We start from the raw sequence: 22893 nt of genomic DNA on the forward strand, positions 1-22893 counted from the left end.
TGCCACAGACCAACCTTCACTTGCAACCATTCACTCTCCTCTCCTCCTACTCGAGCACACGCCTTACACCCTTAATAAAAACTTCTCTGCTTTTAACAGCTTACCTCCCACACTACTTATTTGTGAGACTTTTCACAAGGCATCTTTATCTACCCTATCATATGCTTCCTCCAGATCCCTAAATGCCACATAAACCCTTCTGTTTCTCTGAGTATTTCTCACATACATTATTTAAAGCAAACACCTGATCCACACATCCTTTACCACTTCTGAAACCAAGTTGTTCCTTCCGAGTCAGATGATCTATCCATGCCTTCACCCTTTTAGTTATCTTTCTTTTATACAACTTAACAGGTATATTCCAACATTTATGCCTCTGTCCTTTGAACACTCATCTTTATCCCCTTTGTCTTTCTACAGTGGTACTATAAATGCATTGCGCCAATCCTGAGGCACTTTCCCATGATCCATTCACTGATAATCCTTATTAACCAATCAGTAACACAGTCACCCCTTTTCTTAAGAAATTCAACTGCAATACTATCCACCCACTGCCGCCGCCTTGCCGCATTTCATCTTCTGCAAGGCTTTCACCACCTCTTCTTTCTTCACCAAACCATTCTCCCTGACCCCCTCACATCACACACCAACCCGACCCAGAAACCCTACATCTGCCACTCTATCACCAAACACATTCAACTGACTCCCCTGAATCCTTGGTATGCCAATCCTTACGCCGCTGGTGCACCACACTCTATGCCCTAGACCCTTAGTGCACCACATATGATGCTCATGAATCCCCTCCTCCTCAGGTGCACCACACGTGGTACCCCTGGAGCCCTGGTGTACCACACCCGATACCCCTGCACATTTAAAGTACCATACCTGATGGACCCTTGATGCACCACATCTAATATACTTGGACCCATGTTGCACCACACATGACAACCTTGTACCTATGTTGTGTCACACCTGACAACCTTGTACCTATGTTGCACCACAGCTGACAACCTTGTACCCATGTTGCACCACACCTGACAACCTTGTACCTATGTTGTACTACACCTGACAACCTTGTACCTATGTTGTACCACACCTGACAACCTTTTACCTATGTTGTACCACACCTGGGCCCATGTTGTACCACACATGACAACCTAGACCCATGTTGTACCACACCTGACAACCTTGTACCTATGTTGTACCACACCTGGGCCCATGTTGTACCACACCTGACAACCTAGACCCATGTTGTACCACACCTAACGCCTCTGTACCCCTGGCGTACGGTAACTGACATCTGTTATTCCCTCGGCAGGCAGTGACGGTGTACAGGATCACGACGGTACAACAGTCGCCCTTCATCTACAAGCGGACCAATGAGGAGGGTGAGGTCGAGTACTCCGGCTACTGTATCGACCTCATCAACGAGATCAAGGCGATCGTCGACTTCGAGTACGTCTTTAGGGATCAGCCTTAGAGGCGGACGTGATGGTCGACCTCAGAGTAGATCTATGTGGTAAACTTTAGGGATCAGCCCTACAAACAGGTCGTGATGGTCAGCTTTAAAGTATATTTGTGTAGTAAACTTTAAGGATCAGCCTTAAAAAGGTCATCGTGGTCGACCCTAGAGTAGGTTGAAGTGGGAAAGAATGAAGTTGGTGTGTAAAGCATTTAGGATATTTCATCCTGGTCGACATGCATCAAACCCTCTGGAAGGATCGTTTGGTTCAATGTTCAGGACGGGAGTCTCAGACGTAGGTAAGTTGGAATCTTGATTGTTAAGTCAGTTATAGACTTTATTCATAATTCTATAAAGTTGATATTAAGTTATAAGTTTCATATGTTTCTCAGGACAGGTTTTTGTATCATTCATGAAAATAATGTTACAAGTCGTCAACTTGCAAGATGATCCTCACTTATGCAGTGGTCTTATGCAGTGGCCTTATGCAATGGTCTTATGTAATGTTCTCATGCAGTGGCCTTATGTAATGGTCTTATGCAGTGGTCTTATGTAATGGTCTTACTCACTCGACAGTAATGATCTTTTCTTCTCATTCTAATAAATTCAGCAGAAAAAGTATGACCATGTGACGATAGGAAACAGAAGCTGCAGCCCCTGGTGACCTGGTCTGAAACATTGTTATCATGACAACAGCTTAACCTCCTAATGTTTCATGATTTACAAACCTCAGGAAATCTCATTTTAAATTTGGTTAAAGAATGTCATCTTAAAATGAAACATAAATATCACGAAACCTAATAGTTCCTGGTGCGTCCTCATCCTGAATACTGAGCTCAGTTTGGGTCATCCTTCATGAAGAAACACAGAGCGGGAAGCGTTGAGCTAACATAATGATTCCCAGACTGAAGAAACAAACAAATCTTATGACAGCCAACTAAACGCCTTAAACTTATTTAGTTTATAAAGGAGATTAAGACGGGATCTGATATAAGGATTTAAAACCATCAAAAGCTTTGATGATCTCGGTCTAACAAGTTACTTAAGACTTGATTCTTCTGATCACACTCGTAATAATGGACACAAACTCTTAAGCAAAGTCTTTACCGCGAATAAGGTAAAGTACTTTTGCTTCAACAATACTGTTAACATATGGAATGATTTACCAGTTATACTAGTTCAAGGCAGTACTATAGATACGTCAACAATACTGTTAACATATGGAATGATTTACCAGTTATACTAGTTCAAGGCAGTACTATAGATACGTCTAACAAGAGACATGATAGATACTTCGCTGCAGGTGTACGACTCACATTATTTGCGCCTCTATAATCACATGAAGAAAGTGCAGGTTATTCTCTTTGAAATATTTCATCTTTACCACACTAATATCTGATATCTTTCATTACCACACTAATATATGATATCTTTCATTACCACACTAATATATGATATCTTTCATTACCACACTAATATCTGATATCTTTCATTACCACACTAATATATGATATCTTTCATTACCACACTAATATCTGATATCTTTCATTACCACACTAATATCTGATATCTTTCATTACCACACTAATATATGATATCTTTCATTACCACACTAATATCTGATATCTTTCATTACCACACTAATATATGATATCTTTCATTACCACACTAATATCTGATATCTTTCATGACCACACTAATATCTGATATCTTTCATGACCACACTAATATCTGACATCTTTCATTACCACACTAATATCTGATATCTTTCATTACCACACTAATATCTGATATCTTTCATTACCACACTATTTTCTGATATCTTTCATTACCACACTAATATCTGATATCTTTCATTACCACGCTAATATCTGATATCTTTCATTACCACACTAATATCTGATATCTTTCATTACCACACTAATATCTGATATCTTTCATTACCACGCTGATATCTGATATCTTTCATTACCACACTAATATCTGATATCTTTCATTACCACACTATTTTCTGATATCTTTCATTACCACGCTAATATCTGATATCTTTCATTACCACACTATTTTCTGATATCTTTCATTACCACGCTAATATCTGATATCTTTTATTACCACACTATTTTCTGATATCTTTCATTACCATACTAATATCTGATATCTTTCATTACCACACTAATATCTGATATCTTTCATTACCACACTATTTTCTGATATCTTTCATTACCACACTAATATATGATATCTTTCATTACCACACTAATATATGATATCTTTCATTACCACACTAATATATGATATCTTTCATTACCACACTAATATATGATATCTTTCATTACCACACTAATATCTGATATCTTTCATTACCACACTAATATATGATATCTTTCATTACCACACTAATATCTGATATCTTTTATTACCACACTAATATATGATATCTTTCATTACCACACTAATATCTGATATCTTTTATTACCACACTAATATATGATATCTTTCATTACCACACTAATATCTGATATCTTTTATTTACCACACTAATATATGATATCTTTCATTACCACACTAATATCTGATATCTTTTATTACCACACTAATATATGATATCTTTCATTACCACAATAATATCTGATATCTTTTATTACCACACTATTACACACACATTACCACACATTAGTTCATCTTATCAACCTTGTGTCTGACCTTCTCATGATGTTCTTCATGTGTCCCGCTGATGTGGGACATCATCATTACCAGAGTCACTCATCACTAACGTTCATCTCTCCCTCGGGCAGGTATGAGTTGTTTGAGGCTCCAGATGGTAAGTTTGGCACAATGAATGACGACATGGAGTGGAACGGCATGATCAAACAACTCATCGACAAGGTAGGTTGATCTTGTGTTGGCTTACTTTATATATATCTCTCTCTCTGTACACACACACACACACACACACACACACACACACACACACACACACACACACACACACACACACATACGTTGCAGGAATATGGGTAGCTAAAGCCATGTGGTTCAACAAAAGACTTCAAAACACGAAGGTGCTGAGCTATGTGCTGTGATGATGATAGAGGCAGAATCACAGCCAGCCAACATTGGAAAGATATGAGTCTGCGACGTAAATAGAACAGGATAAGAAAGAAGGAACAAAGAAATTTTGGAAAGAATATTGTGGACGAGGCAGTAGACATTCCAATACTTTTCCACAAATCTATAAGGGATTAATTAACAACTGATAAGGCTAAGGGATGGAGAAGCTGTAGAGGATGATGTAAAGATATGCGAGGAACCTAATGGTATGTTGTGTTATCTCAGCAGAAGACACTAGTGGTCTAACACCAGTCAGATGAGTTGGGGAGGAAGCCATGAAATGCACTGAAATATTCAAAAAGATACATGAAGTGAGTACTGAAGATTCTTGGTCCATATATGGTTTATGGTCCTGATGAAGTATCTCCTAAGATCTACTCTGATACACTTTACAACTACGTGAAATGTTAAAGATGTCGCTGAAGAAAGACAGAGTAAGTTAGAACAAAGATCATACCAGTCTTTACGACAGGAGACTGAGAGGAAGCGCTGAACTGCACACTGCACTCTGACCAGCTTGATCTGTAAAACACAGCAAAACGCAGAAAGGATGGCTACCTGGTGACGAGAAACAGCCCTCTACTTGTACCAAACATCGACCTCAACTGTAGAAGAAACGATCGCCACCTTGGACGTGCCTTATGAACGTGCAAATAAACTAGACTCTCGACTTTATCCTGAATCAAAAATATACGAACAGCAATATTCTCATACAGGATATTCCAGAGATGGCCTTCAAAAGCCTCCTTCAGTAGTGGACCAAGAAGGCCCCATTCATGTGTCCCCACAGACGTACGTACCTCCAGACAGACGGTGTCGCCAGGGGTTCCCAGCTGGGAATGCTATTTGCTACATGGCAACTGTGGAGCAGATGGGTTTGAAAGAAATCGAGAAGCCGCCAGCATGATTCATGGACCATATCTTTGTGCGAATTCTCGGGACATGGAGGAGTTGCAAGAGTTGAGGAGGAGGTTTACAGAGAAGTTAAGCCTCAGCTTCACGATAGAAGACAGAGCCTTCTCTCTCCTGGATATATTATCAAAGAAATCAGACGACCACTTCGACGACGTAGTTTACGTCAAACTCACAAATCGTGAACATTGTCGGAACGGCAAGAAAAGAGTACCTCCACCGGTATAAGAACTCCACCATGAATGCTTACGTGAGTAGATCTTATACCAGAACAGTCATGCGGATCCTCATTGATAATGGATGTTCAACAAGGCAAGTCTGCTCCTCTGGTCGGAGGAACCTGGACACATGGTACCGAAGAGCAACACAACCAGACACCTTCAGATCACACAGCAACACTTGACCTCATCCACATTTACTCATGGCCTCCATGTCCTCTTCTTACGAGGAAGAATTAAGACAAACCTGAGCCCACCAACATTAAGACACACCTGAGCCCACCAACATTAAGACAAACCTGAGCCCACCAACATTAAGACTCACCTGAGCCCACCAACATTAAGACAAACCTGAGCCCACCAACATTAAGACACACCTGAGCCCACCAACATTAAGACTCACCTGAGCCCACCAACATTAAGACAAACCTGAGCCCACCAACATTAAGACATACCTGAGCCCACCAACATTAAGACACACCTGAGCCCACCAACATTAAGACACACCTGAGCCCACCAACATTAAGACAAACCTGAGCCCACCAACATTAAGACACACCTGAGCCCACCAACATTAAAAGAAACATGAGCCCACCAACATTAAGACATGCCTGAGCCCACCAACATTAAGACACACCTGAGCCCACCAACATTAAGACACACCTGAGCCCACCAACATCAAGACAAACCTGAGCCCACCAACATTAAGACACACCTGAGTCCACCAACATTAAGACACACCTGAGCCCACCAACATTAAGACACACCTGAGCCCACCAACATTAAGACACACCTGAGCCCACCAACATTAAGACAAACCTGAGCCCACCAACATTAAGACATACCTGAGCCCACCAACATTAAGACATACCTGAGCCCACCAACATTAAGACACACCTGAGCCCACCAACATTAAGACATACATGAGCCCACCAACATTAAGACATACCTGAGCCCACCAACATTAAGACACACCTGAGCCCACCAACATTAAGACAAACCTGAGCCCACCAACATTAAAAGAAACCTGAGCCCACCAACATTAAGACATACCTGAGCCCACCAACATTAAGACATACCTGAGCCCACCAACATTAAGACATACCTGAGCCCACCAACATTAAGACACACCTGAGCCCACCAACATTAAGACAAACCTGAGCCCACCAACATTAAAAGAAACCTGAGCCCACGAACATTAAGACATACCTGAGCCCACCAACATTAAGACAAACCTGAGCCCACCAACATTAAGACATACCTGAGCCCACCAACATTAAGACATACCTGAGCCCACCAACATTAAGACACACCTGAGCCCACCAACATTAAGACACACCTGAGCCCACCAACATTAAGACACACCTGAGTCCACCAACATTAAGACACACCTGAGCCCACCAACATTAAGACAAACCTGAGCCCACCAACATTAAGACATACCTGAGCCCACCAACATTAAGACACACCTGAGCCCACCAACATTAAGACATACCTGAGCCCACCAACATTAAGACACACCTGAGCCAACCAACATTAAGACATACCTGAGCCCACCAACATTAAGACATACCTGAGCCCACCAACATTAAGACATACCTGAGCCCACCAACATTAAGACACACCTGAGCCCACCAACATTAAGACATACCTGAGCCCACCAACATTAAGACACATCTGAGCCCACCAACATTAAGACATACCTGAGCCCACCAACATTAAGACACACCTGAGCCCACCAACATTAAGACACACCTGAGTCCACCAACATTAAGACACACCTGAGCCCACCAACATTGAGACAAACCTGAGCCCACCAACATTAAGACATACCTGAGCCCACCAACATTAAGACACACCTGAGCCCACCAACATTAAGACATACCTGAGCCCACCAACATTAAGACACACCTGAGCCCACCAACATTAAGACATACCTGAGCCCACCAACATTAAGACATACCTGAGCCCACCAACATTAAGACATACCTGAGCCCACCAACATTAAGACACACCTGAGCCCACCAACATTAAGACATACCTGAGCCCACCAACATTAAGACACACCTGAGCCCACCAACATTAAGACATACCTGAGCCCACCAACATTAAGACATACCTGAGCCCACCAACATTAAGACATACCTGAGCCCACCAACATTAAGACACACCTGAGCCACCACATCGACCAGAAAATAGATTTCGTCACTTATCACAACAAACAAACATCACATCTCTTGTTCAAACATTAGTTGTCCAATCAAATTCATTTTATGCCATTCAAACTTTCGCCTTCACAAAGGCATCATCAGGAATCTACACAAAATGAAAGAGAAATGTGTCACAAAACGTGGATATGATATGCAAAACGCGAACAACGCGTATATCAAAAATTAATTCGGAAACAAATCAGTACATAGAAGATGAAAAGTAAAACATTAAAAGCGATAGTAGAAATATAGACAGTCTCATCCTAGAGGGAACACAGACGAACAATGGTAGGAATATAGACAGTCTCATCCTAGAGGGAACACAGACGAACAATGGTAGGAATATAGACAGTCTCATCCTAGAGGGAACACAGACGAACAATGGTAGGAATATAGACAGTCTCATCCTAGAGGGAACACAGACGAACAATGGTAGGAATATAGACAGTCTCATCCTAGAGGGAACACAGACGAACAATGGTAGGAATATAGACAGTCTCATCCTAGAGGGAACACAGACGGACAATGGTAGGAATATAGACAGTCTCATCCTAGAGGGAACACAGACGAACAATGGTAGGAATATAGACAGTCTCATCCTAGAGGGAACACAGACGAACAATGGTAGGAATATAGACAGTCTCATCCTAGAGGGAACACAGACGAACAATGGTAGGAATATAGACAGTCTCATCCTAGAGGGAACACAGACGAACAATGGTAGGAATATAGACAGTCTCATCCTAGAGGGAACACAGACGAACAATGGTAGGAATATAGACAGTCTCATCCTAGAGGGAACACAGACGAACAATGGTAGGAATATAGACAGTCTCATCCTAGAGGGGACACAGACGAACAATGGTAGGAATATAGACAGTCTCATCCTAGAGGGGACACAGACGAACAATGGTAGGAATATAGACAGTCTCATCCTAGAGGGAACACAGACGAACAATGGTAGGAATATAGACAGTCTCATCCTAGAGGGAACACAGACGAACAATGGTAGGAATATAGACAGTCTCATCCTAGAGGGAACACAGACGAACAATGGTAGGAATATAGACAGTCTCATCCTAGAGGGAACACAGACGAACAATGGTAGGAATATAGACAGTCTCATCCTAGAGGGAACACAGACGAACAATGGTAGGAATATAGACAGTCTCATCCTAGAGGGAACACAGACGAACAATGGTAGGAATATAGACAGTCTCATCCTAGAGGGGACACAGACGAACAATGGTAGGAATATAGACAGTCTCATCCTAGAGGGAACACAGACGAACAATGGTAGGAATATAGACAGTCTCATCCTAGAGGGAACACAGACGAACAATGGTAGGAATATAGACAGTCTCATCCTAGAGGGAACACAGACGAACAATGGTAGGAATATAGACAGTCTCATACTAGAGGGAACACAGACGAACAATGGTAGGAATATAGACAGTCTCATCCTAGAGGGAACACAGACGAACAATGGTAGGAATATAGACAGTCTCATCCTAGAGGGAACACAGACGAACAATGGTAGGAATATAGACAGTCTCATCCTAGAGGGGACACAGACGAACAATGGTAGGAATATAGACAGTCTCATCCTAGAGGGAACACAGACGAACAATGGTAGGAATATAGACAGTCTCATCCTAGAGGGAACACAGACGAACAATGGTAGGAATATAGACAGTCTCATCCTAGAGGGAACACAGACGAACAATGGTAGGAATATAGACAGTCTCATCCTAGAGGGAACACAGACGAACAATGGTAGGAATATAGACAGTCTCATCCTAGAGGGGACACAGACGAACAATGGTAGGAATATAGACAGTCTCATCCTAGAGGGAACACAGACGAACAATGGTAGGAATATAGACAGTCTCATCCTAGAGGGAACACAGACGAACAATGGTAGGAATATAGACAGTCTCATCCTAGAGGGAACACAGACGAACAATGGTAGGAATATAGACAGTCTCATCCTAGAGGGAACACAGACGAACAATGGTAGGAATATAGACACTCCATCACTGAACACATTAAGTTCGGCCAAGTGAGACTGTTATTGTCCTGGTGTAGTGTTGAGGTCAAGTCTGACTCTAACGTTGGTACCCCAGGACCAGGTGGGCCAGTGACCTGTCCCTCTGTCCTGAATGGTAGACTCGGTAACTTTATTATCCCACCACCAACAAACAGACTCCATCCTGTCACTGATATGGCGAGGTATGCACAGTATGAACGTTAGAGGGAAAGTTGGCTGGGTGGGTGTGTGGGCAGGTCGGCGATGTTCTCGTTTCTTGATAATTCTTTGATGATGATTTGGTGGATAATAGGATGTGTTTTAAAGTTACCTGAGGACAAATTAATGTTCTTAGCATTAACAGTTAAGACAGATTCAATGATGTTATGGGTAGCATAATCAGATGAGGGATATAATATGACTGGGTTGTTAAGATCTACAGGGTGATTTTTCTCTTGCTAGTACTTAACGATTGCATTTCTGTGGTCGTCTCTACACAGTGAATGACGGTGCCAATAGCATCTCTCGGTTACTATTTTACCGGTCTGGCCAATGAATACATTTATACATGCCAAACATTTGACAGCATATACACTACTGATGTTTTGATAATTTGGCTTACTTTTGATTAAGGTCTTACTGAGGTAATCCATTTGGTCCACACGTCCTGTACACCTGTAGCGATCCATTTCCTCCACCTCTCCCTCACTCTTGCTCCACCGTTCATCTAGTGCCTCCTCACCAGTCTGACCCTCCTCCTGCAGCAAGCAGACATCGCCCTGGCGCCACTCTCAGTAATGGCTGAGCGGGAGAACGTTGTGGACTTCACTGTGCCTTACTATGATCTGGTGGGCATCACTATCCTCATGAAGAAGCCCAAAGTGCCCACATCTCTCTTCAAGTTCCTGACGGTGCTCGAGCCAGAGGTGTGGATCTGCATCCTCTTCGCTTACGCCTTCACCAGGTGAGGATACTGAATACTTCACCCAGCTAAGGTAGTGAGGTCTTCACCAGGTGATGGATGGCCAGTGAGGTCTTCACCAGGTGAAGGAGAGATAGGCAGTATGTTTGAGGAGAGGAACCTGGATGTTTTGGCTCTGAGTGAAACGAAGCTCAAGCGTAAAGGGGGAGTTTGGTTTGGGAATGTCTTGGGAGTAAAGTCAGGGGTTAGTGAGAGGACAAGAGCAAAGGAAGGAGTAGCACCACTCCTGAAACAGGAGTTGTGAGAATATGTGATAGAGTGTAAGAAAGTAAACTCTAGATTGATATGGGTAAAACTGAAAGTGGATGGAGAGAGATGGGTGATTATTGGTGCATATGCACCTGGGCATGAGAAGAAAGATCATGAGAGGCAAGTAATTTGGGAGCAGCTGAGTGAGTGTGTTGGCAGTTTTGATGCACGAAACCGGGTTATGATGATGGGTGATTTGAATACAAAGGTGAGTAATGCGGCAGTTGAGGGTATAATTGGTGTACATGGGGTATTCAGTGTTGTAAATGAGAATGGTGAAGAGTTTGTGGATTTGTGTTGTGAAAAAGGACTTGTGATTGGGAATACCTGGTTTAAAAAAGAGATATATGTAAGTATACGTATGTGAGTAGGAGAGATGGCCAGAGGGCGTTATTGGATTATGTGTTAATTGACAGGGGTGTGAAAGAGAGACTTGTGGATGTTAATGTGTTAATAGAGGTAGCTGGAGGGATGTTTGATCACTATCTTGTGGAGGAGAAGGTAAAGATTTGTAGAGGTTTTCACAAAAGAAGAGAGAATGTTAGGAAAAAGAGAGTGGCAAGAGTAAGTGAGCTTGGAAAGGAGACTTGTGTGAAGAAGTGTCAGGAGAGACTGAGTAGAGAATGGAAAAGGTAAGAGCAAGTGAGGTACGGGGAGTGGGGGAGGAATGGGATGTATTTAGGGAAGCAGTGATGGCTTGCACAAAAGATGCTTGTGGCATGAGAAGCGTGGGAGGTGGGCAGATTAGAAAGGGTAGTGAGTGGTGAGATAAAGAAGTAAGATTGTTAGTGAAGGAGAAGAGAGCGGCGTTTCGATGATTTTTTTGCAGGGAAGTAGTGCAAATGACTAGGATATGTATAAAAGAAAGCGGCAGGAGGTCAAGAGAAATTTCTGGTGCAAAAGGTGAAAAAGAGGGCAAATGAGAGTTGGGGTGAGAGAGTATCATTAAACTTTAGGGAGAATAAAAAGATGTTTTGGAAGGAGGTAAATAAAGTGCGTAAGACAAGAGAACAAATAGGAACATCGGTGAAAGGGACAAATGGGGATGTAATAACAAGTGGTGATGAAGTCAGAAGGAAATGGAGCGAGTATTTTGAAGGCTTGTTGAATGTGTTTGATTATAGAGTGGCAGATATAGGATGTTTTGTTCGAGGTGATGTGCGAAGTGAGAGGGTCAAGGAGAATGGTTTGGTAAACAGAAAAGAGGTAGTAAAAGCTTTGCGGAAGATGAAAGCCGGCAAGGTGGCTGGTTTGGATGGTATTACAGTGGAATATATTAAAACAAGGGGGTGACTGTGTTGTTGATTGGTTAGTGAGGATATCCAGTATATGTATGGATCATGATGAAATGCCGGAGGATTGGCGAAATGCATGCATAGTGCCAATGTGCAAAGGCAAAGGGGATAAAGGTGGGTGTTCAAATTACAAGAGGCATGAGTTTGTTGAGTATTCCTGGGAAATTATATCGAAGGGTATTGATTGAGAGGGCAAAGGCATGTTCAGAGAATCAGTTTGGGGAAGAGCAGTGTGGTTTCAGAAGTGGTACAAGATGTTTGGATCAGGTGTTTGCTTTCAAGAACGTATGCGAGAAATACTTAGAAAAGCAAATGGATTTGTATGTAGTACTTATGGATCTGGAGAAGGCATATGATAGGGTTGGTAGAAATGCTTTGTGGAGGGTTTTAAGAGTATATGGTGTGGAAGGTAAGTTGCTAGAAACAGTGAAAAGTTTTTATCAAGGACGTAAGGCATGTGTAAGTGTAGGAAGAGAGGAAAGTGATTGGTTCCTAGTGAATATCGGTCTGCGGCAGAGGTGCGTGATGTTTCCATGGTTGTTTAATTTGTTTATGGATAGGTTGGTTCGGGAGGTGAATGCAAGAGTTTTAGAGAGAGGGGCAAGTATTGATTCTGTTGTGGATGAGAGGGCTTGGGAAGTGAGTCAGTTGTTCGCTGATGATACATCGCTGGTGGCTGATTGGAGTGAGAAAATGCAGAAGTTGGTAAAGTGTGTGAAGGAAGAAAGTTGAGAGTAAATGTGAATAAGAGCAAAGTTATTAGATACAGTAGGGTTGAGGGACAAGTCAATTGGTAGGCAAGTTTGAATGGAGAAAAACTGGAGAAAGTGAAGTGTTTTAGATATCTGGGAGTGGATTTGGCAGCGAATGGAATCATGGAAGCGGAAGTGAGTCACAGGGTGTGGGAGGGGGCGAAGGTTCTGGGAGCGTTGAAAAATGTGTGGAAGGCAAGAACATTATCTCGGAAAGGAAAAATGGGTATGTTTGAAGGAACAGTGGTTCCAACAATGTTATATGGTTGCGAGGCGTGGGCTATAGATAGAGTTGTGCGGAGGAGGGTGGATATGTTGGAAATGAGATGTTTGAGGACAATATGTTGTGTGAGGTGGTTTGAGCGAGTAATTGATGAAAGGGTAAGAGAGATGTGTGGTAATAAAAAGAGTGCGGTTGAGAGAGAGCAGAAGAGGGTGTATTGAAATGGTTTTGGGCACATGGAGAGAATGAGTGAGTAAAGATTGACAAACAGGATATATGTGTCAGAGATGGAGGGAACGAGGAGAAGTGGGAGACCAAATTGGAGGTGGAAGGATAGAGTGAAAAAGATTTTGAGCGATCGGGGCCTTAACATGCAGGAGGATGAAAGGTGTGCAAAGAATAGAGTGAATTGGATCGATGTGGTATACCGGGGTTGACGTGCTGTCAGTGGATTGAATCAGGGCATGTGAAGCGTCTGGGGTAGACCATGGAAAGTTATGTGGGGCCTGATTGTGGAAAGGGAGCTGTGGTTTCGGGCATTATTGCATGACAGCTAGAGACTGAGTGTGAACGAATGGGGCCTTTGTTGTCTTTTCCTAGTGCTACCTCGCACACACGAGGGGGGAGGGGGATGGTATTCCATGTGTGGTGAGGTGGCGATGGGAATGAATAAAGGCAGACAGTGTAAATTGTGTGCATGGGTATATATGTATGTGTCTGTGTGTGTATATATATATATGTGTACATTGAGATGTATAGGTATGTTGTTGTTGTTGTTGTTGTTCGCTGATGATACAGCGCTGGTGGCTGATTCATGTGAGAAACTGCAGAAGCTGGTGACTGAGTTTGGTAAGGTGTGTGAAGGAAGAAAGTTAAGAGTAAATGTGAATAAGAGCAAGGTTATTAGGTACAGTAGGGTTGAGGGTCAAGTCAATTGGGAGGTGAGTTTGAATGGAGAAAAACTGGAGGAAGTGAAGTGTTTTAGATATCTGGGAGTGGATCTGGCAGCGGATGGAACCATGGAAGCGGAAGTGGATCATAGGGTGGGGGAGGGGGCGAAAATTCTGGGAGCCTTGAAGAATGTGTGGAAGTCGAGAAAATTATCTCGGAAAGCAAAAATGGGTATGTTTGAAGGAATAGTGGTTCCAACAATGCTGTATGGTTGCGAGGCGTGGGCTATGGATAGAGTTGTGCGCAGGAGGATGGATGTGCTGGAAATGAGATGTTTGAGGACAATGTGTGGTGTGAGGTGGTTTGATCGAGTAAGTAACGTAAGGGTAAGGGAGATATGTGGAAATAAAAAGAGCGTGGTTGAGAGAGCAGAAGAGGGTGTTTTGAAATGGTTTGGGCACATGGAGAGAATGAGTGAGGAAAGATTGACCAAGAGGATATATGTGTCGGAGGTGGAGGGAACGAGGAGAAGAGGGAGACCAAATTGGAGGTGGAAAGATGGAGTGAAAAAGATTTTGTGTGATCGGGGCCTGAACATGCAGGAGGGTGAAAGGAGGGCAAGGAATAGAGTGAATTGGATCGATGTGGCATACCGGGGTTGACGTGCTGTCAGTGGATTGAATCAGGGCATGTGAAGCGTCTGGGGTAAACCATGGAAAGCTGTGTAGGTATGTATATTTGCGTGTGTGGACATATGTATATACATGTGTATGGGGGTGGGTTGGGCCATTTCTTTCGTCTGTTTCCTTGCGCTACCTCGCAAACGCGGGAGACAGCGGCAAAAATATATATATATATATATATATATACAGTCTGTTGGGGATAAAAGAGTTTGGGAAGTGAGTCAGTTGTTGTTCGCTGATGATACAGCGCTGGTGGCTGATTCATGTGAGAAACTGCAGAAGCTGGTGACTGAGTTTGGTAAAGTGTGTGAAAGAAGAAAGTTAAGAGTAAATGTGAATAAGAGCAAGGTTATTAGGTACAGTAGGGTTGAGGGTCAAGTCAACTGGGAGGTAAGTTTGAATGGAGGAAAACTGGAGGAAGTAAAGTGTTTTAGATATCTGGGAGTGGATTTGGCAGCGGATGGAACCATGTAAGCGGAAGTGAATCATAGGGTGGGGGAGGGGGCGAAAATTCTGGGAGCCTTGAAGAATGTGTGGAAGTCGAGAACATTATCTCGGAAAGCAAAAATGGGTATGTTTGAAGGAATAGTGGTTCCAACAATGTTGTATGGTTGCGAGGCGTAGGCTATGGATAGAGTAGTGGGCAGGAGGGTGGATGTGCTGGAAATGAGATGTTTGAGGACAATATGTGGTGTGAGGTGGTTTGATCGAGTAAGTAATGTAAGGGTAAGAGAGATGTGTGGAAATAAGAAGAGCGTGGTTGAGAGAGCAGAAGAGGGTGTTTTGAAATGGTTTGAGCACATGGAGAGAATGAGTGAGGAAAGATTGACCAAGAGGATATATGTGTCGGAGGTGAAGGGAACGAGAAGTGGGAGACCAAATTGGAGGTGGAAAGATGGGGTGAAAAAGATTTTGAGTGATCGAGGCCTGAACATGCAGGAGGGTGAAAGGCGGGCAAAGAATAGAGTAAATTGGATCGATGTGGTATACCGGGGTCGACGTGCTGTCAATGGATTGAATCAGGGCATGTGAAGCGTCTGGGGTAGACCATGCAAAGTTGTGTGGGGCCTGGATGTGGAAAGGGAGCTGAGTTTTCGGGCAGTATTGCATGACAGCTAGAGACTGAGTGTGAACACATGGGGCCTTTGTTGTCTTTTCCTAGCGCTACCTCGCACACAGGAGGGGGAGGGGGGTTGTTATTCCATGTGTGGCGAGGTGTCGATGGGAACAAATAGAGGCAGACAGAATGAATTATGTACATGTGTCTATATGTATATGTCTGTGTGTATGTATATGTGTACATTGCGATGTATAGGTATGTATATTGTACGTGTGTGGACGTGTATGTATATACATGTGTATGTGGGCGGGTTGGGCCATTCTATCGTCTGTTTTCCTTGCGCTACCTCGCTAACGCGGGAGACAGCGACAAAGCAAAATATATAAATAAAAAATAAATAAAATATATATATATATATATATATATATATATATATATATATATATATATATATATATATATATATATATATATATATATATATATATATATATATATATATATATATATATATATATATATATATATTTTTTTTTTTTTTTTTTATACTTTGTCGCTGTCTCCCGCGTTTGCGAGGTAGCGCAAGGAAACAGACGAAAGAAATGCCCCCCCCCCCCCCATACACATGTACATACACACGTCCACACACGCAAATATAGATACCTACACAGCTTTCCATGGTTTACCCCAGACGCTTCACATGCCTTGATTCACTCCACTGACAGCACGTCAACCCCTGTATACCACATCGCTCCAATTCACTCTATTCCTTGCCCTCCTTTCACCCTCCTGCATGTTCAGGCCCCGATCACACAAAATCTTTTTCACTCCATCTTTCCACCTCCAATTTGGTCTCCCTCTTCTCCTCGTTCCCTCCACCTCCGACACATATATCCTCTTGGTCAATCTTTCCTCACTCATTCTCTCCATGTGCCCAAACCATTTCAAAACACCCTCTTCTGCTCTCTCAACCACGCTCTTTTTATTTCCACACATCTCTCTTACCCTTACGTTACTTACTCGATCAAACCACCTCACACCACACATTGTCCTCAAACATCTCATTTCCAGCACATCCATCCTCCTGCGCACAACTCTATCCATAGCCCACGCCTCGCAACCATACAACATTGTTGGAACCACTATTCCTTCAAACATACCCATTTTTGCTTTCCGAGATAATGTTCTCGACTTCCACACATTTTTCAAGGCTCCCAAAATTTTCGCCCCCTCCCCCACCCTATGATCCACTTCCGCTTCCATGGTTCCATCCGCTGCCAGATCCACTCCCAGATATCTAAAACACTTCACTTCCTCCAGTTTTTCTCCATTCAAACTCACCTCCCAATTGACTTGACCCTCAACCCTACTGTACCTAATAACCTTGCTCTTATTCACATTTACTCTTAACTTTCTTCTTCCACACACTTTACCAAACTCAGTCACCAGCTTCTGCAGTTTCTCACATGAATCAGCCACCAGCGCTGTATCATCAGCGAACAACAACTGACTCACTTCCCAAGCTCTCTCATCCCCAACAGACTTCATACTTGCCCCTCTTTCCAGGACTCTTGCATTTACCTCCCTAACAACCCCATCCATAAACAAATTAAACAACCATGGAGACATCACACACCCCTGCCGCAAACCTACATTCACTGAGAACCAATCACTTTCCTCTCTTCCTACACGTACACATGCCTTACATCCTCGATAAAAACTTTTCACTGCTTCTAACAACTTGCCTCCCACACCATATATTCTTAATACCTTCCACAGAGCATCTCTATCAACTCTATCATATGCCTTCTCCAGATCCATAAATGCCACATACAAATCCATTTGCTTTTCTAAGTATTTCTCACATACATTCTTCAAAGCAAACACCTGATCCACACATCCTCTACCACTTCTGAAACCGCACTGCTCCTCCCCAATCTGATGCTCTGTACATGCCTTCACCCTCTCAATCAATACCCTCCCATATAATTTACCAGGAATACTCAACAAACTTATACCTCTGTAATTTGAGCACTCACTCTTATCCCCTTTGCCTTTGTACAATGGCACTATGCACGCATTCCGCCAATCCTCAGGCACCTCACCATGAGTCATACATACATTAAATAACCTTACCAACCAGTCAACAATACAGTCACCCCCTTTTTTAATAAATTTCACTGCAATACCATCCAACATATATATATATATGTTGGAAAGGATCACAATTTTGCGCCTTGATCACTTCAAAAGCACTTCTTCAACGTAATGACAGTACATCACTACCTCATAAGCGTACCATGTCGATCCAGTCCGTCCTATCCAGTGCCTGCTTGTCACCCTCCTAATTTTCGAGTCCCTGATACCCAAAATCCTCTCGCACTCATTTCTTCCATTTCCGTCTTAGTCTCTCTCTTTCACTCCTGTCTCCCACTTCTGACAAATAGATCCTCTTATTGTCTGTCTTTGTTCATCTTGTTATGTCCGAATCATTTCAGCGCGTCCTTGTTGACACTCTTAGACAAATTGTACTTGCTTCCACAGCTCTTTCTAACTGATCTTCCATACACGATCAACCGCTTCACATTCCATATCATCTTAAGCATTTCATTTCTTCTTTTGTTTCACAGAAAACCCAAGATCATAATTCATACAACACTGTCAAGTCTAATGTGCCTTTAAGCATAATCATCTTTGCCCTCTCCTCTGGCTTCCTCCTCCACACATTACCAATGCCCTCACAACCATAGCTCCCTCCTCCACTCACTTAGAACCATATGGTTCCATCCGCTAGCAGGTCTAGTCCTGCAGTATACGTTCATACGTGTTCTTCCTACCACAGTGTCCTCCTATGGATCTTCGATCGGTTCAGCCCGTACAGTTACCAGAACAACAAAGAACGCTACAAGGATGATGACGAGAAGAGAGAGTTTACCTTTAAAGAATGTCTCTGGTTCTGCATGACGTCCCTAACCCCTCAGGTAAGTGCACCAGGAGGAGGAGGAGGAGAATGTCCCTGATTGTGCATGACGCTATGACCCCTCAGGTAAGTGCACCAGAAGAAGGAGGAGGAGAAGGTCGCTGGCTCTGCATGACGTCCCTGACCCCACAGGCAAGTGCAATAGGAGCTAATGGGCCAAAGAAGTAACACTTCACAGTCATTGAAGTTCTGCGCAGAGAGAGAGAGAGAGAGAGAGAGAGAGAGAGAGAGAGAGAGAGAGAGAGAGAGAGAGAGAGAGAGAGAGAGAGAGAGAGAGAGAGAGAGAGAGAGAGAGAGAGAGAGAGATTGCAGTGCTGAACAGTGCAAGCGGTCTTGAAATGGTGGTGCACAGTGCACGCTGTCTTCCAGTGATATTTTGGGGTGTTAAACAGTGCACGTAAACTTATGGTGATATATTACGATGCTGCACAGTGCATGCAGTCTTATAATGATGTGTTTTGCTGCTGCACAGTGCACACAGTGTTACAATGAGATGTTGCGGTGCTGCACAATGCACACAGTGTTACAATGAGATGTTGCGGTGCTGCACAATGCAGACAGTGTTACAATGAGATATTGCGGTGCTGCACAGTGCATGCAGTCTTAGAGTGATATGTTTGGGTGCTGCACAGTGCACAGAGTATTATAATATGTTGCAGTGCTGCACAGTGCACATAATGTTATGATGATATGTTTCGGTGCTGCACAGTGCACACAGTCTTATAATGATAATTTGCAGTGCTACACAGTGCAGGCAATCTTATGATATGTTGCAATGCTGCACAGTGTATGCACTCTTATGATGATATGTTGCAATGCTGCACAGTGTATGCACTCTTATGATGATATTTTGCAATGCTGCACAGTGTATGCACTCTTATGATGATATTTTGCAATGCTGCACAGTGTATGCACTCTTATGATGATATTTTGCAATGCTGCACAGTGTATGCACTCTTATGATGATATTTTGCAATGCTGCACAGTGTATGCACTCTTATAGTGATATACTGTGATGGTCAAGAGTGCAAGGAACGCTCTCTCTCTCGTGAGGTTCTTTGTGCTGAACAGTGTTTGGAATGATGTTTTGTGTTGTTCTCGTGCTGACCAGTGTCCACAGTGTTACCCTGGCTTGTTCTAGTGCTGACCAGTGTCCACAGTGTTACCCTGGCTTGTTCTAGTGCTGATCAGTGTCCACAGTGTTACCCAGACTTGTTCTAGTACTGACCAGTGTCCAGAGTGTTACCCTGGCTTGTTCTAGTGCTGACCAGTGTCCACAGTGTTACCCTGGCTTGTTCTAGTGCTGACCAGTGTCCACAGTGTTACCCAGACTTGTTCTAGTGCTGACCAGTGTCCACAGTGTTACCCTGGCTTGTTCTAGTGCTGACCAGTGTCCAAAGTGTTACATAGACTTGTTCTAGTGCTGACCAGTGTCCACAGTGTTACCATGGCTTGTTCTAGTGCTGATCAGTGTCCGCAGTGTTACCCAGACTTGTTCTAGTGCTGACCAGTGTCCACAGTGTTACCCTGGCTTGTTCTAGTGCTGACCAGTGTCCACAGTGTTACCCAGACTTGTTCTAGTGCTGACCAGTGTCCACAGTGTTACCCTGGCTTGTTCTAGTGCTGACCAGTGTCCACAGTGTTACATAGACTTGTTCTAGTGCTGACCAGTGTCCACAGTGTTACCATGGCTTGTTCTAGTGCTGATCAGTGTCCGCAGTGTTACCCTGGCTTGTTCTAGTGCTGACCAGTGTCCACAGTGTTACCCAAACTTGTTCTAGTGCTGACCAGTGTCCACAGTGTTACCAAGACTTGTTCTAGTGCTGATCAGTGTCCGCAGTGTTACCCAAACTTGTTCTAGTGCTGACCAGTGTCCACAGTGTTACCCAAACTTGTTTTAATGCTGACCAGTGTCTACAGTGTTACCAAGACTTGTTCTAGTGCTGACTAGTGTCCGCAGTGTTACCCAAACTTGTTTTAGTGCTGACCAGTGTCCACAGTGTTACCCTGGCTTGTTCTAGTGCTAACCAGTGTCCACAGTGTTACCCTGGCTTGTTCTAGTGCTGACCAGTGTCCGCAGTGTTACCCTGGCTTGTTCTAGTGCTGACCAGTGTCCACAGTGTTACCCTGGCTTGTTCTAGTGCTGACCAGTGTCCGCAGTGTTACCCTGGCTTGTTCTAGTACTGACCAGTGTCCGCAGTGTTACCCTGGCTTGTTCTAGTGCTGACCAGTGTCCACAGTGTTACCCTGGCTTGTTCTAGTGCTGACCAGTGTCCGCAGTGTTACCCTGGCTTGTTCTAGTGCTGACCAGTGTCCGCAGTGTTACCCTGGCTTGTTCTAGTGCTGACCAGTGTCCACAGTGTTACCCAGACTTGTTCTAGTGCTGACCAGTGTCCACAGTGTTACCCTGGCTTGTTCTAGTGATGAACAGTACAATCCTATCTCCTGACGTTTCGGTGCTAAAGTGGTATGTTATTTCATGATGTTCTACTGCAGAACAGTGGAATGCTATTCAATTATGTTCTAATGTAGAACTGTGCACTGCTGTTTCATGACGTTCCAGCGCTAAACAGTTCAATGTTATCTCATGATGTTCTGGTGTTGAACCGTACAATGCTATCTCATGATGTTCTGATGTTGAACAGTTCAATGCTGTTTCAAGACGTTCTGGTGCAGAAAATTGCAGTGTTATCATATGATGCTCTGCTGCTCAATAGTGCAATTGTGTCATGATTTTCTAGTGCTTGGCAGTACATAGATTTTCACAATGATCTCTTGTGGTAGTGAACAATGCAGAGTGTTACTTTGATGTGTTCTAGTACACAGAGCATTGCCTTCTGCTGTGTTAACGCTAGATTGTGACTAGAATGTTACCTTGTGCTGTGAACTATGTATGGTGTGTTATCATACGTTCTTATGTTGTTGATTATTGCACAGAATGTTACCATGATCTGTTCTGGTGTTTACCTTGTGTTGCTCCAGCACTGAACAGTACAGAAAGTGCTTCCAGGATCTGCTCTGTTGTTGAACCGTGCACGAAGTGTTACCTTAATCTGTTCTAGTGCTGAACGGTGCACGAATTGTTAACTTCACCTGTTCCAGTGCTGAGCAGTGCACGAATTTTTATTTTGATCTGTTTAGTACTGAACAGTGCATGAATGGTTACTCTGATCTGTTCTTGTGCTGAGAAGTGCTTATGAGGTTACCAGTTCATGAAGTGTTGCCTTGATGTGTATTAGAGTTGTACAGTGCACGAAGTGTTACATTGATCTACTCTGGTGCTGAGCAGTGCATGAAGAGCTACGCTGTTCTGTTGCTGTACTGAAAAGTGCACAAAGGCTTGTCTTGATCTGTTCTGGTGCTGAACAGTACACGAAAACTTATATTGTGTTCTAGTGCTAGAAAGTGCACGAAGAGTCACTTTGATCTGCAGTAGTGCTGAACAAAGCAAGAAGGCATACCTTGATGTGTTCTATTGCTGAACAGTCCACAGACTTACATTGATCTGTTCTGCTACTGAACAGAGCACAAACTGTTATCTTCATCAATTCTAGTGCTAAACAGTGCATTGAGTGTCATCACATGTTATTGCTAGACAGTGACCAGAATGTTACCTTGTGCTGCTCTGAACTTGAACAATGCGTGGAGTGTTATCGTGTCCTGTGCCAGTGTTGATTCTTGTACAGAATGTTTTCTTTATCTGTTCTGGCGCCAGCAAAGTACTGTGTTTTGCCTTGCGTTGTTCTAGTACTGAACAGTACAGGTCATGTTTCCTTGATCTGTTCTGATGCTGAACAAAGCATGAAGTGTTATCTTGACCTCTTCTACTGCTGAAC

At 43.2% G+C, this 22893-nt stretch overlaps 1 protein-coding gene across 3 annotated transcripts in view; it reads left to right on the top strand.

Moving 5' to 3' along the window:
* Nucleotides 1-22893, top strand: part of Ir25a (ionotropic receptor 25a) — a 154951-nt gene that overhangs the window by 96092 nt on the left and 35966 nt on the right. For all 3 annotated transcript variants that reach the window (XM_071660599.1, XM_071660600.1, XM_071660601.1), the window contains 4 exons: nt 1319-1455; nt 4258-4348; nt 10707-10906; nt 18920-19058. In XM_071660599.1, the coding sequence (XP_071516700.1) occupies nt 1319-1455; nt 4258-4348; nt 10707-10906; nt 18920-19058 (567 nt within the window). The remainder of the gene's footprint in view (nt 1-1318; nt 1456-4257; nt 4349-10706; nt 10907-18919; nt 19059-22893) is intronic.

This window comes from Panulirus ornatus, chromosome 72, assembly GCF_036320965.1.
Source record: "Panulirus ornatus isolate Po-2019 chromosome 72, ASM3632096v1, whole genome shotgun sequence".
Taxonomy (NCBI): Eukaryota; Metazoa; Arthropoda; class Malacostraca; order Decapoda; family Palinuridae; genus Panulirus; species Panulirus ornatus.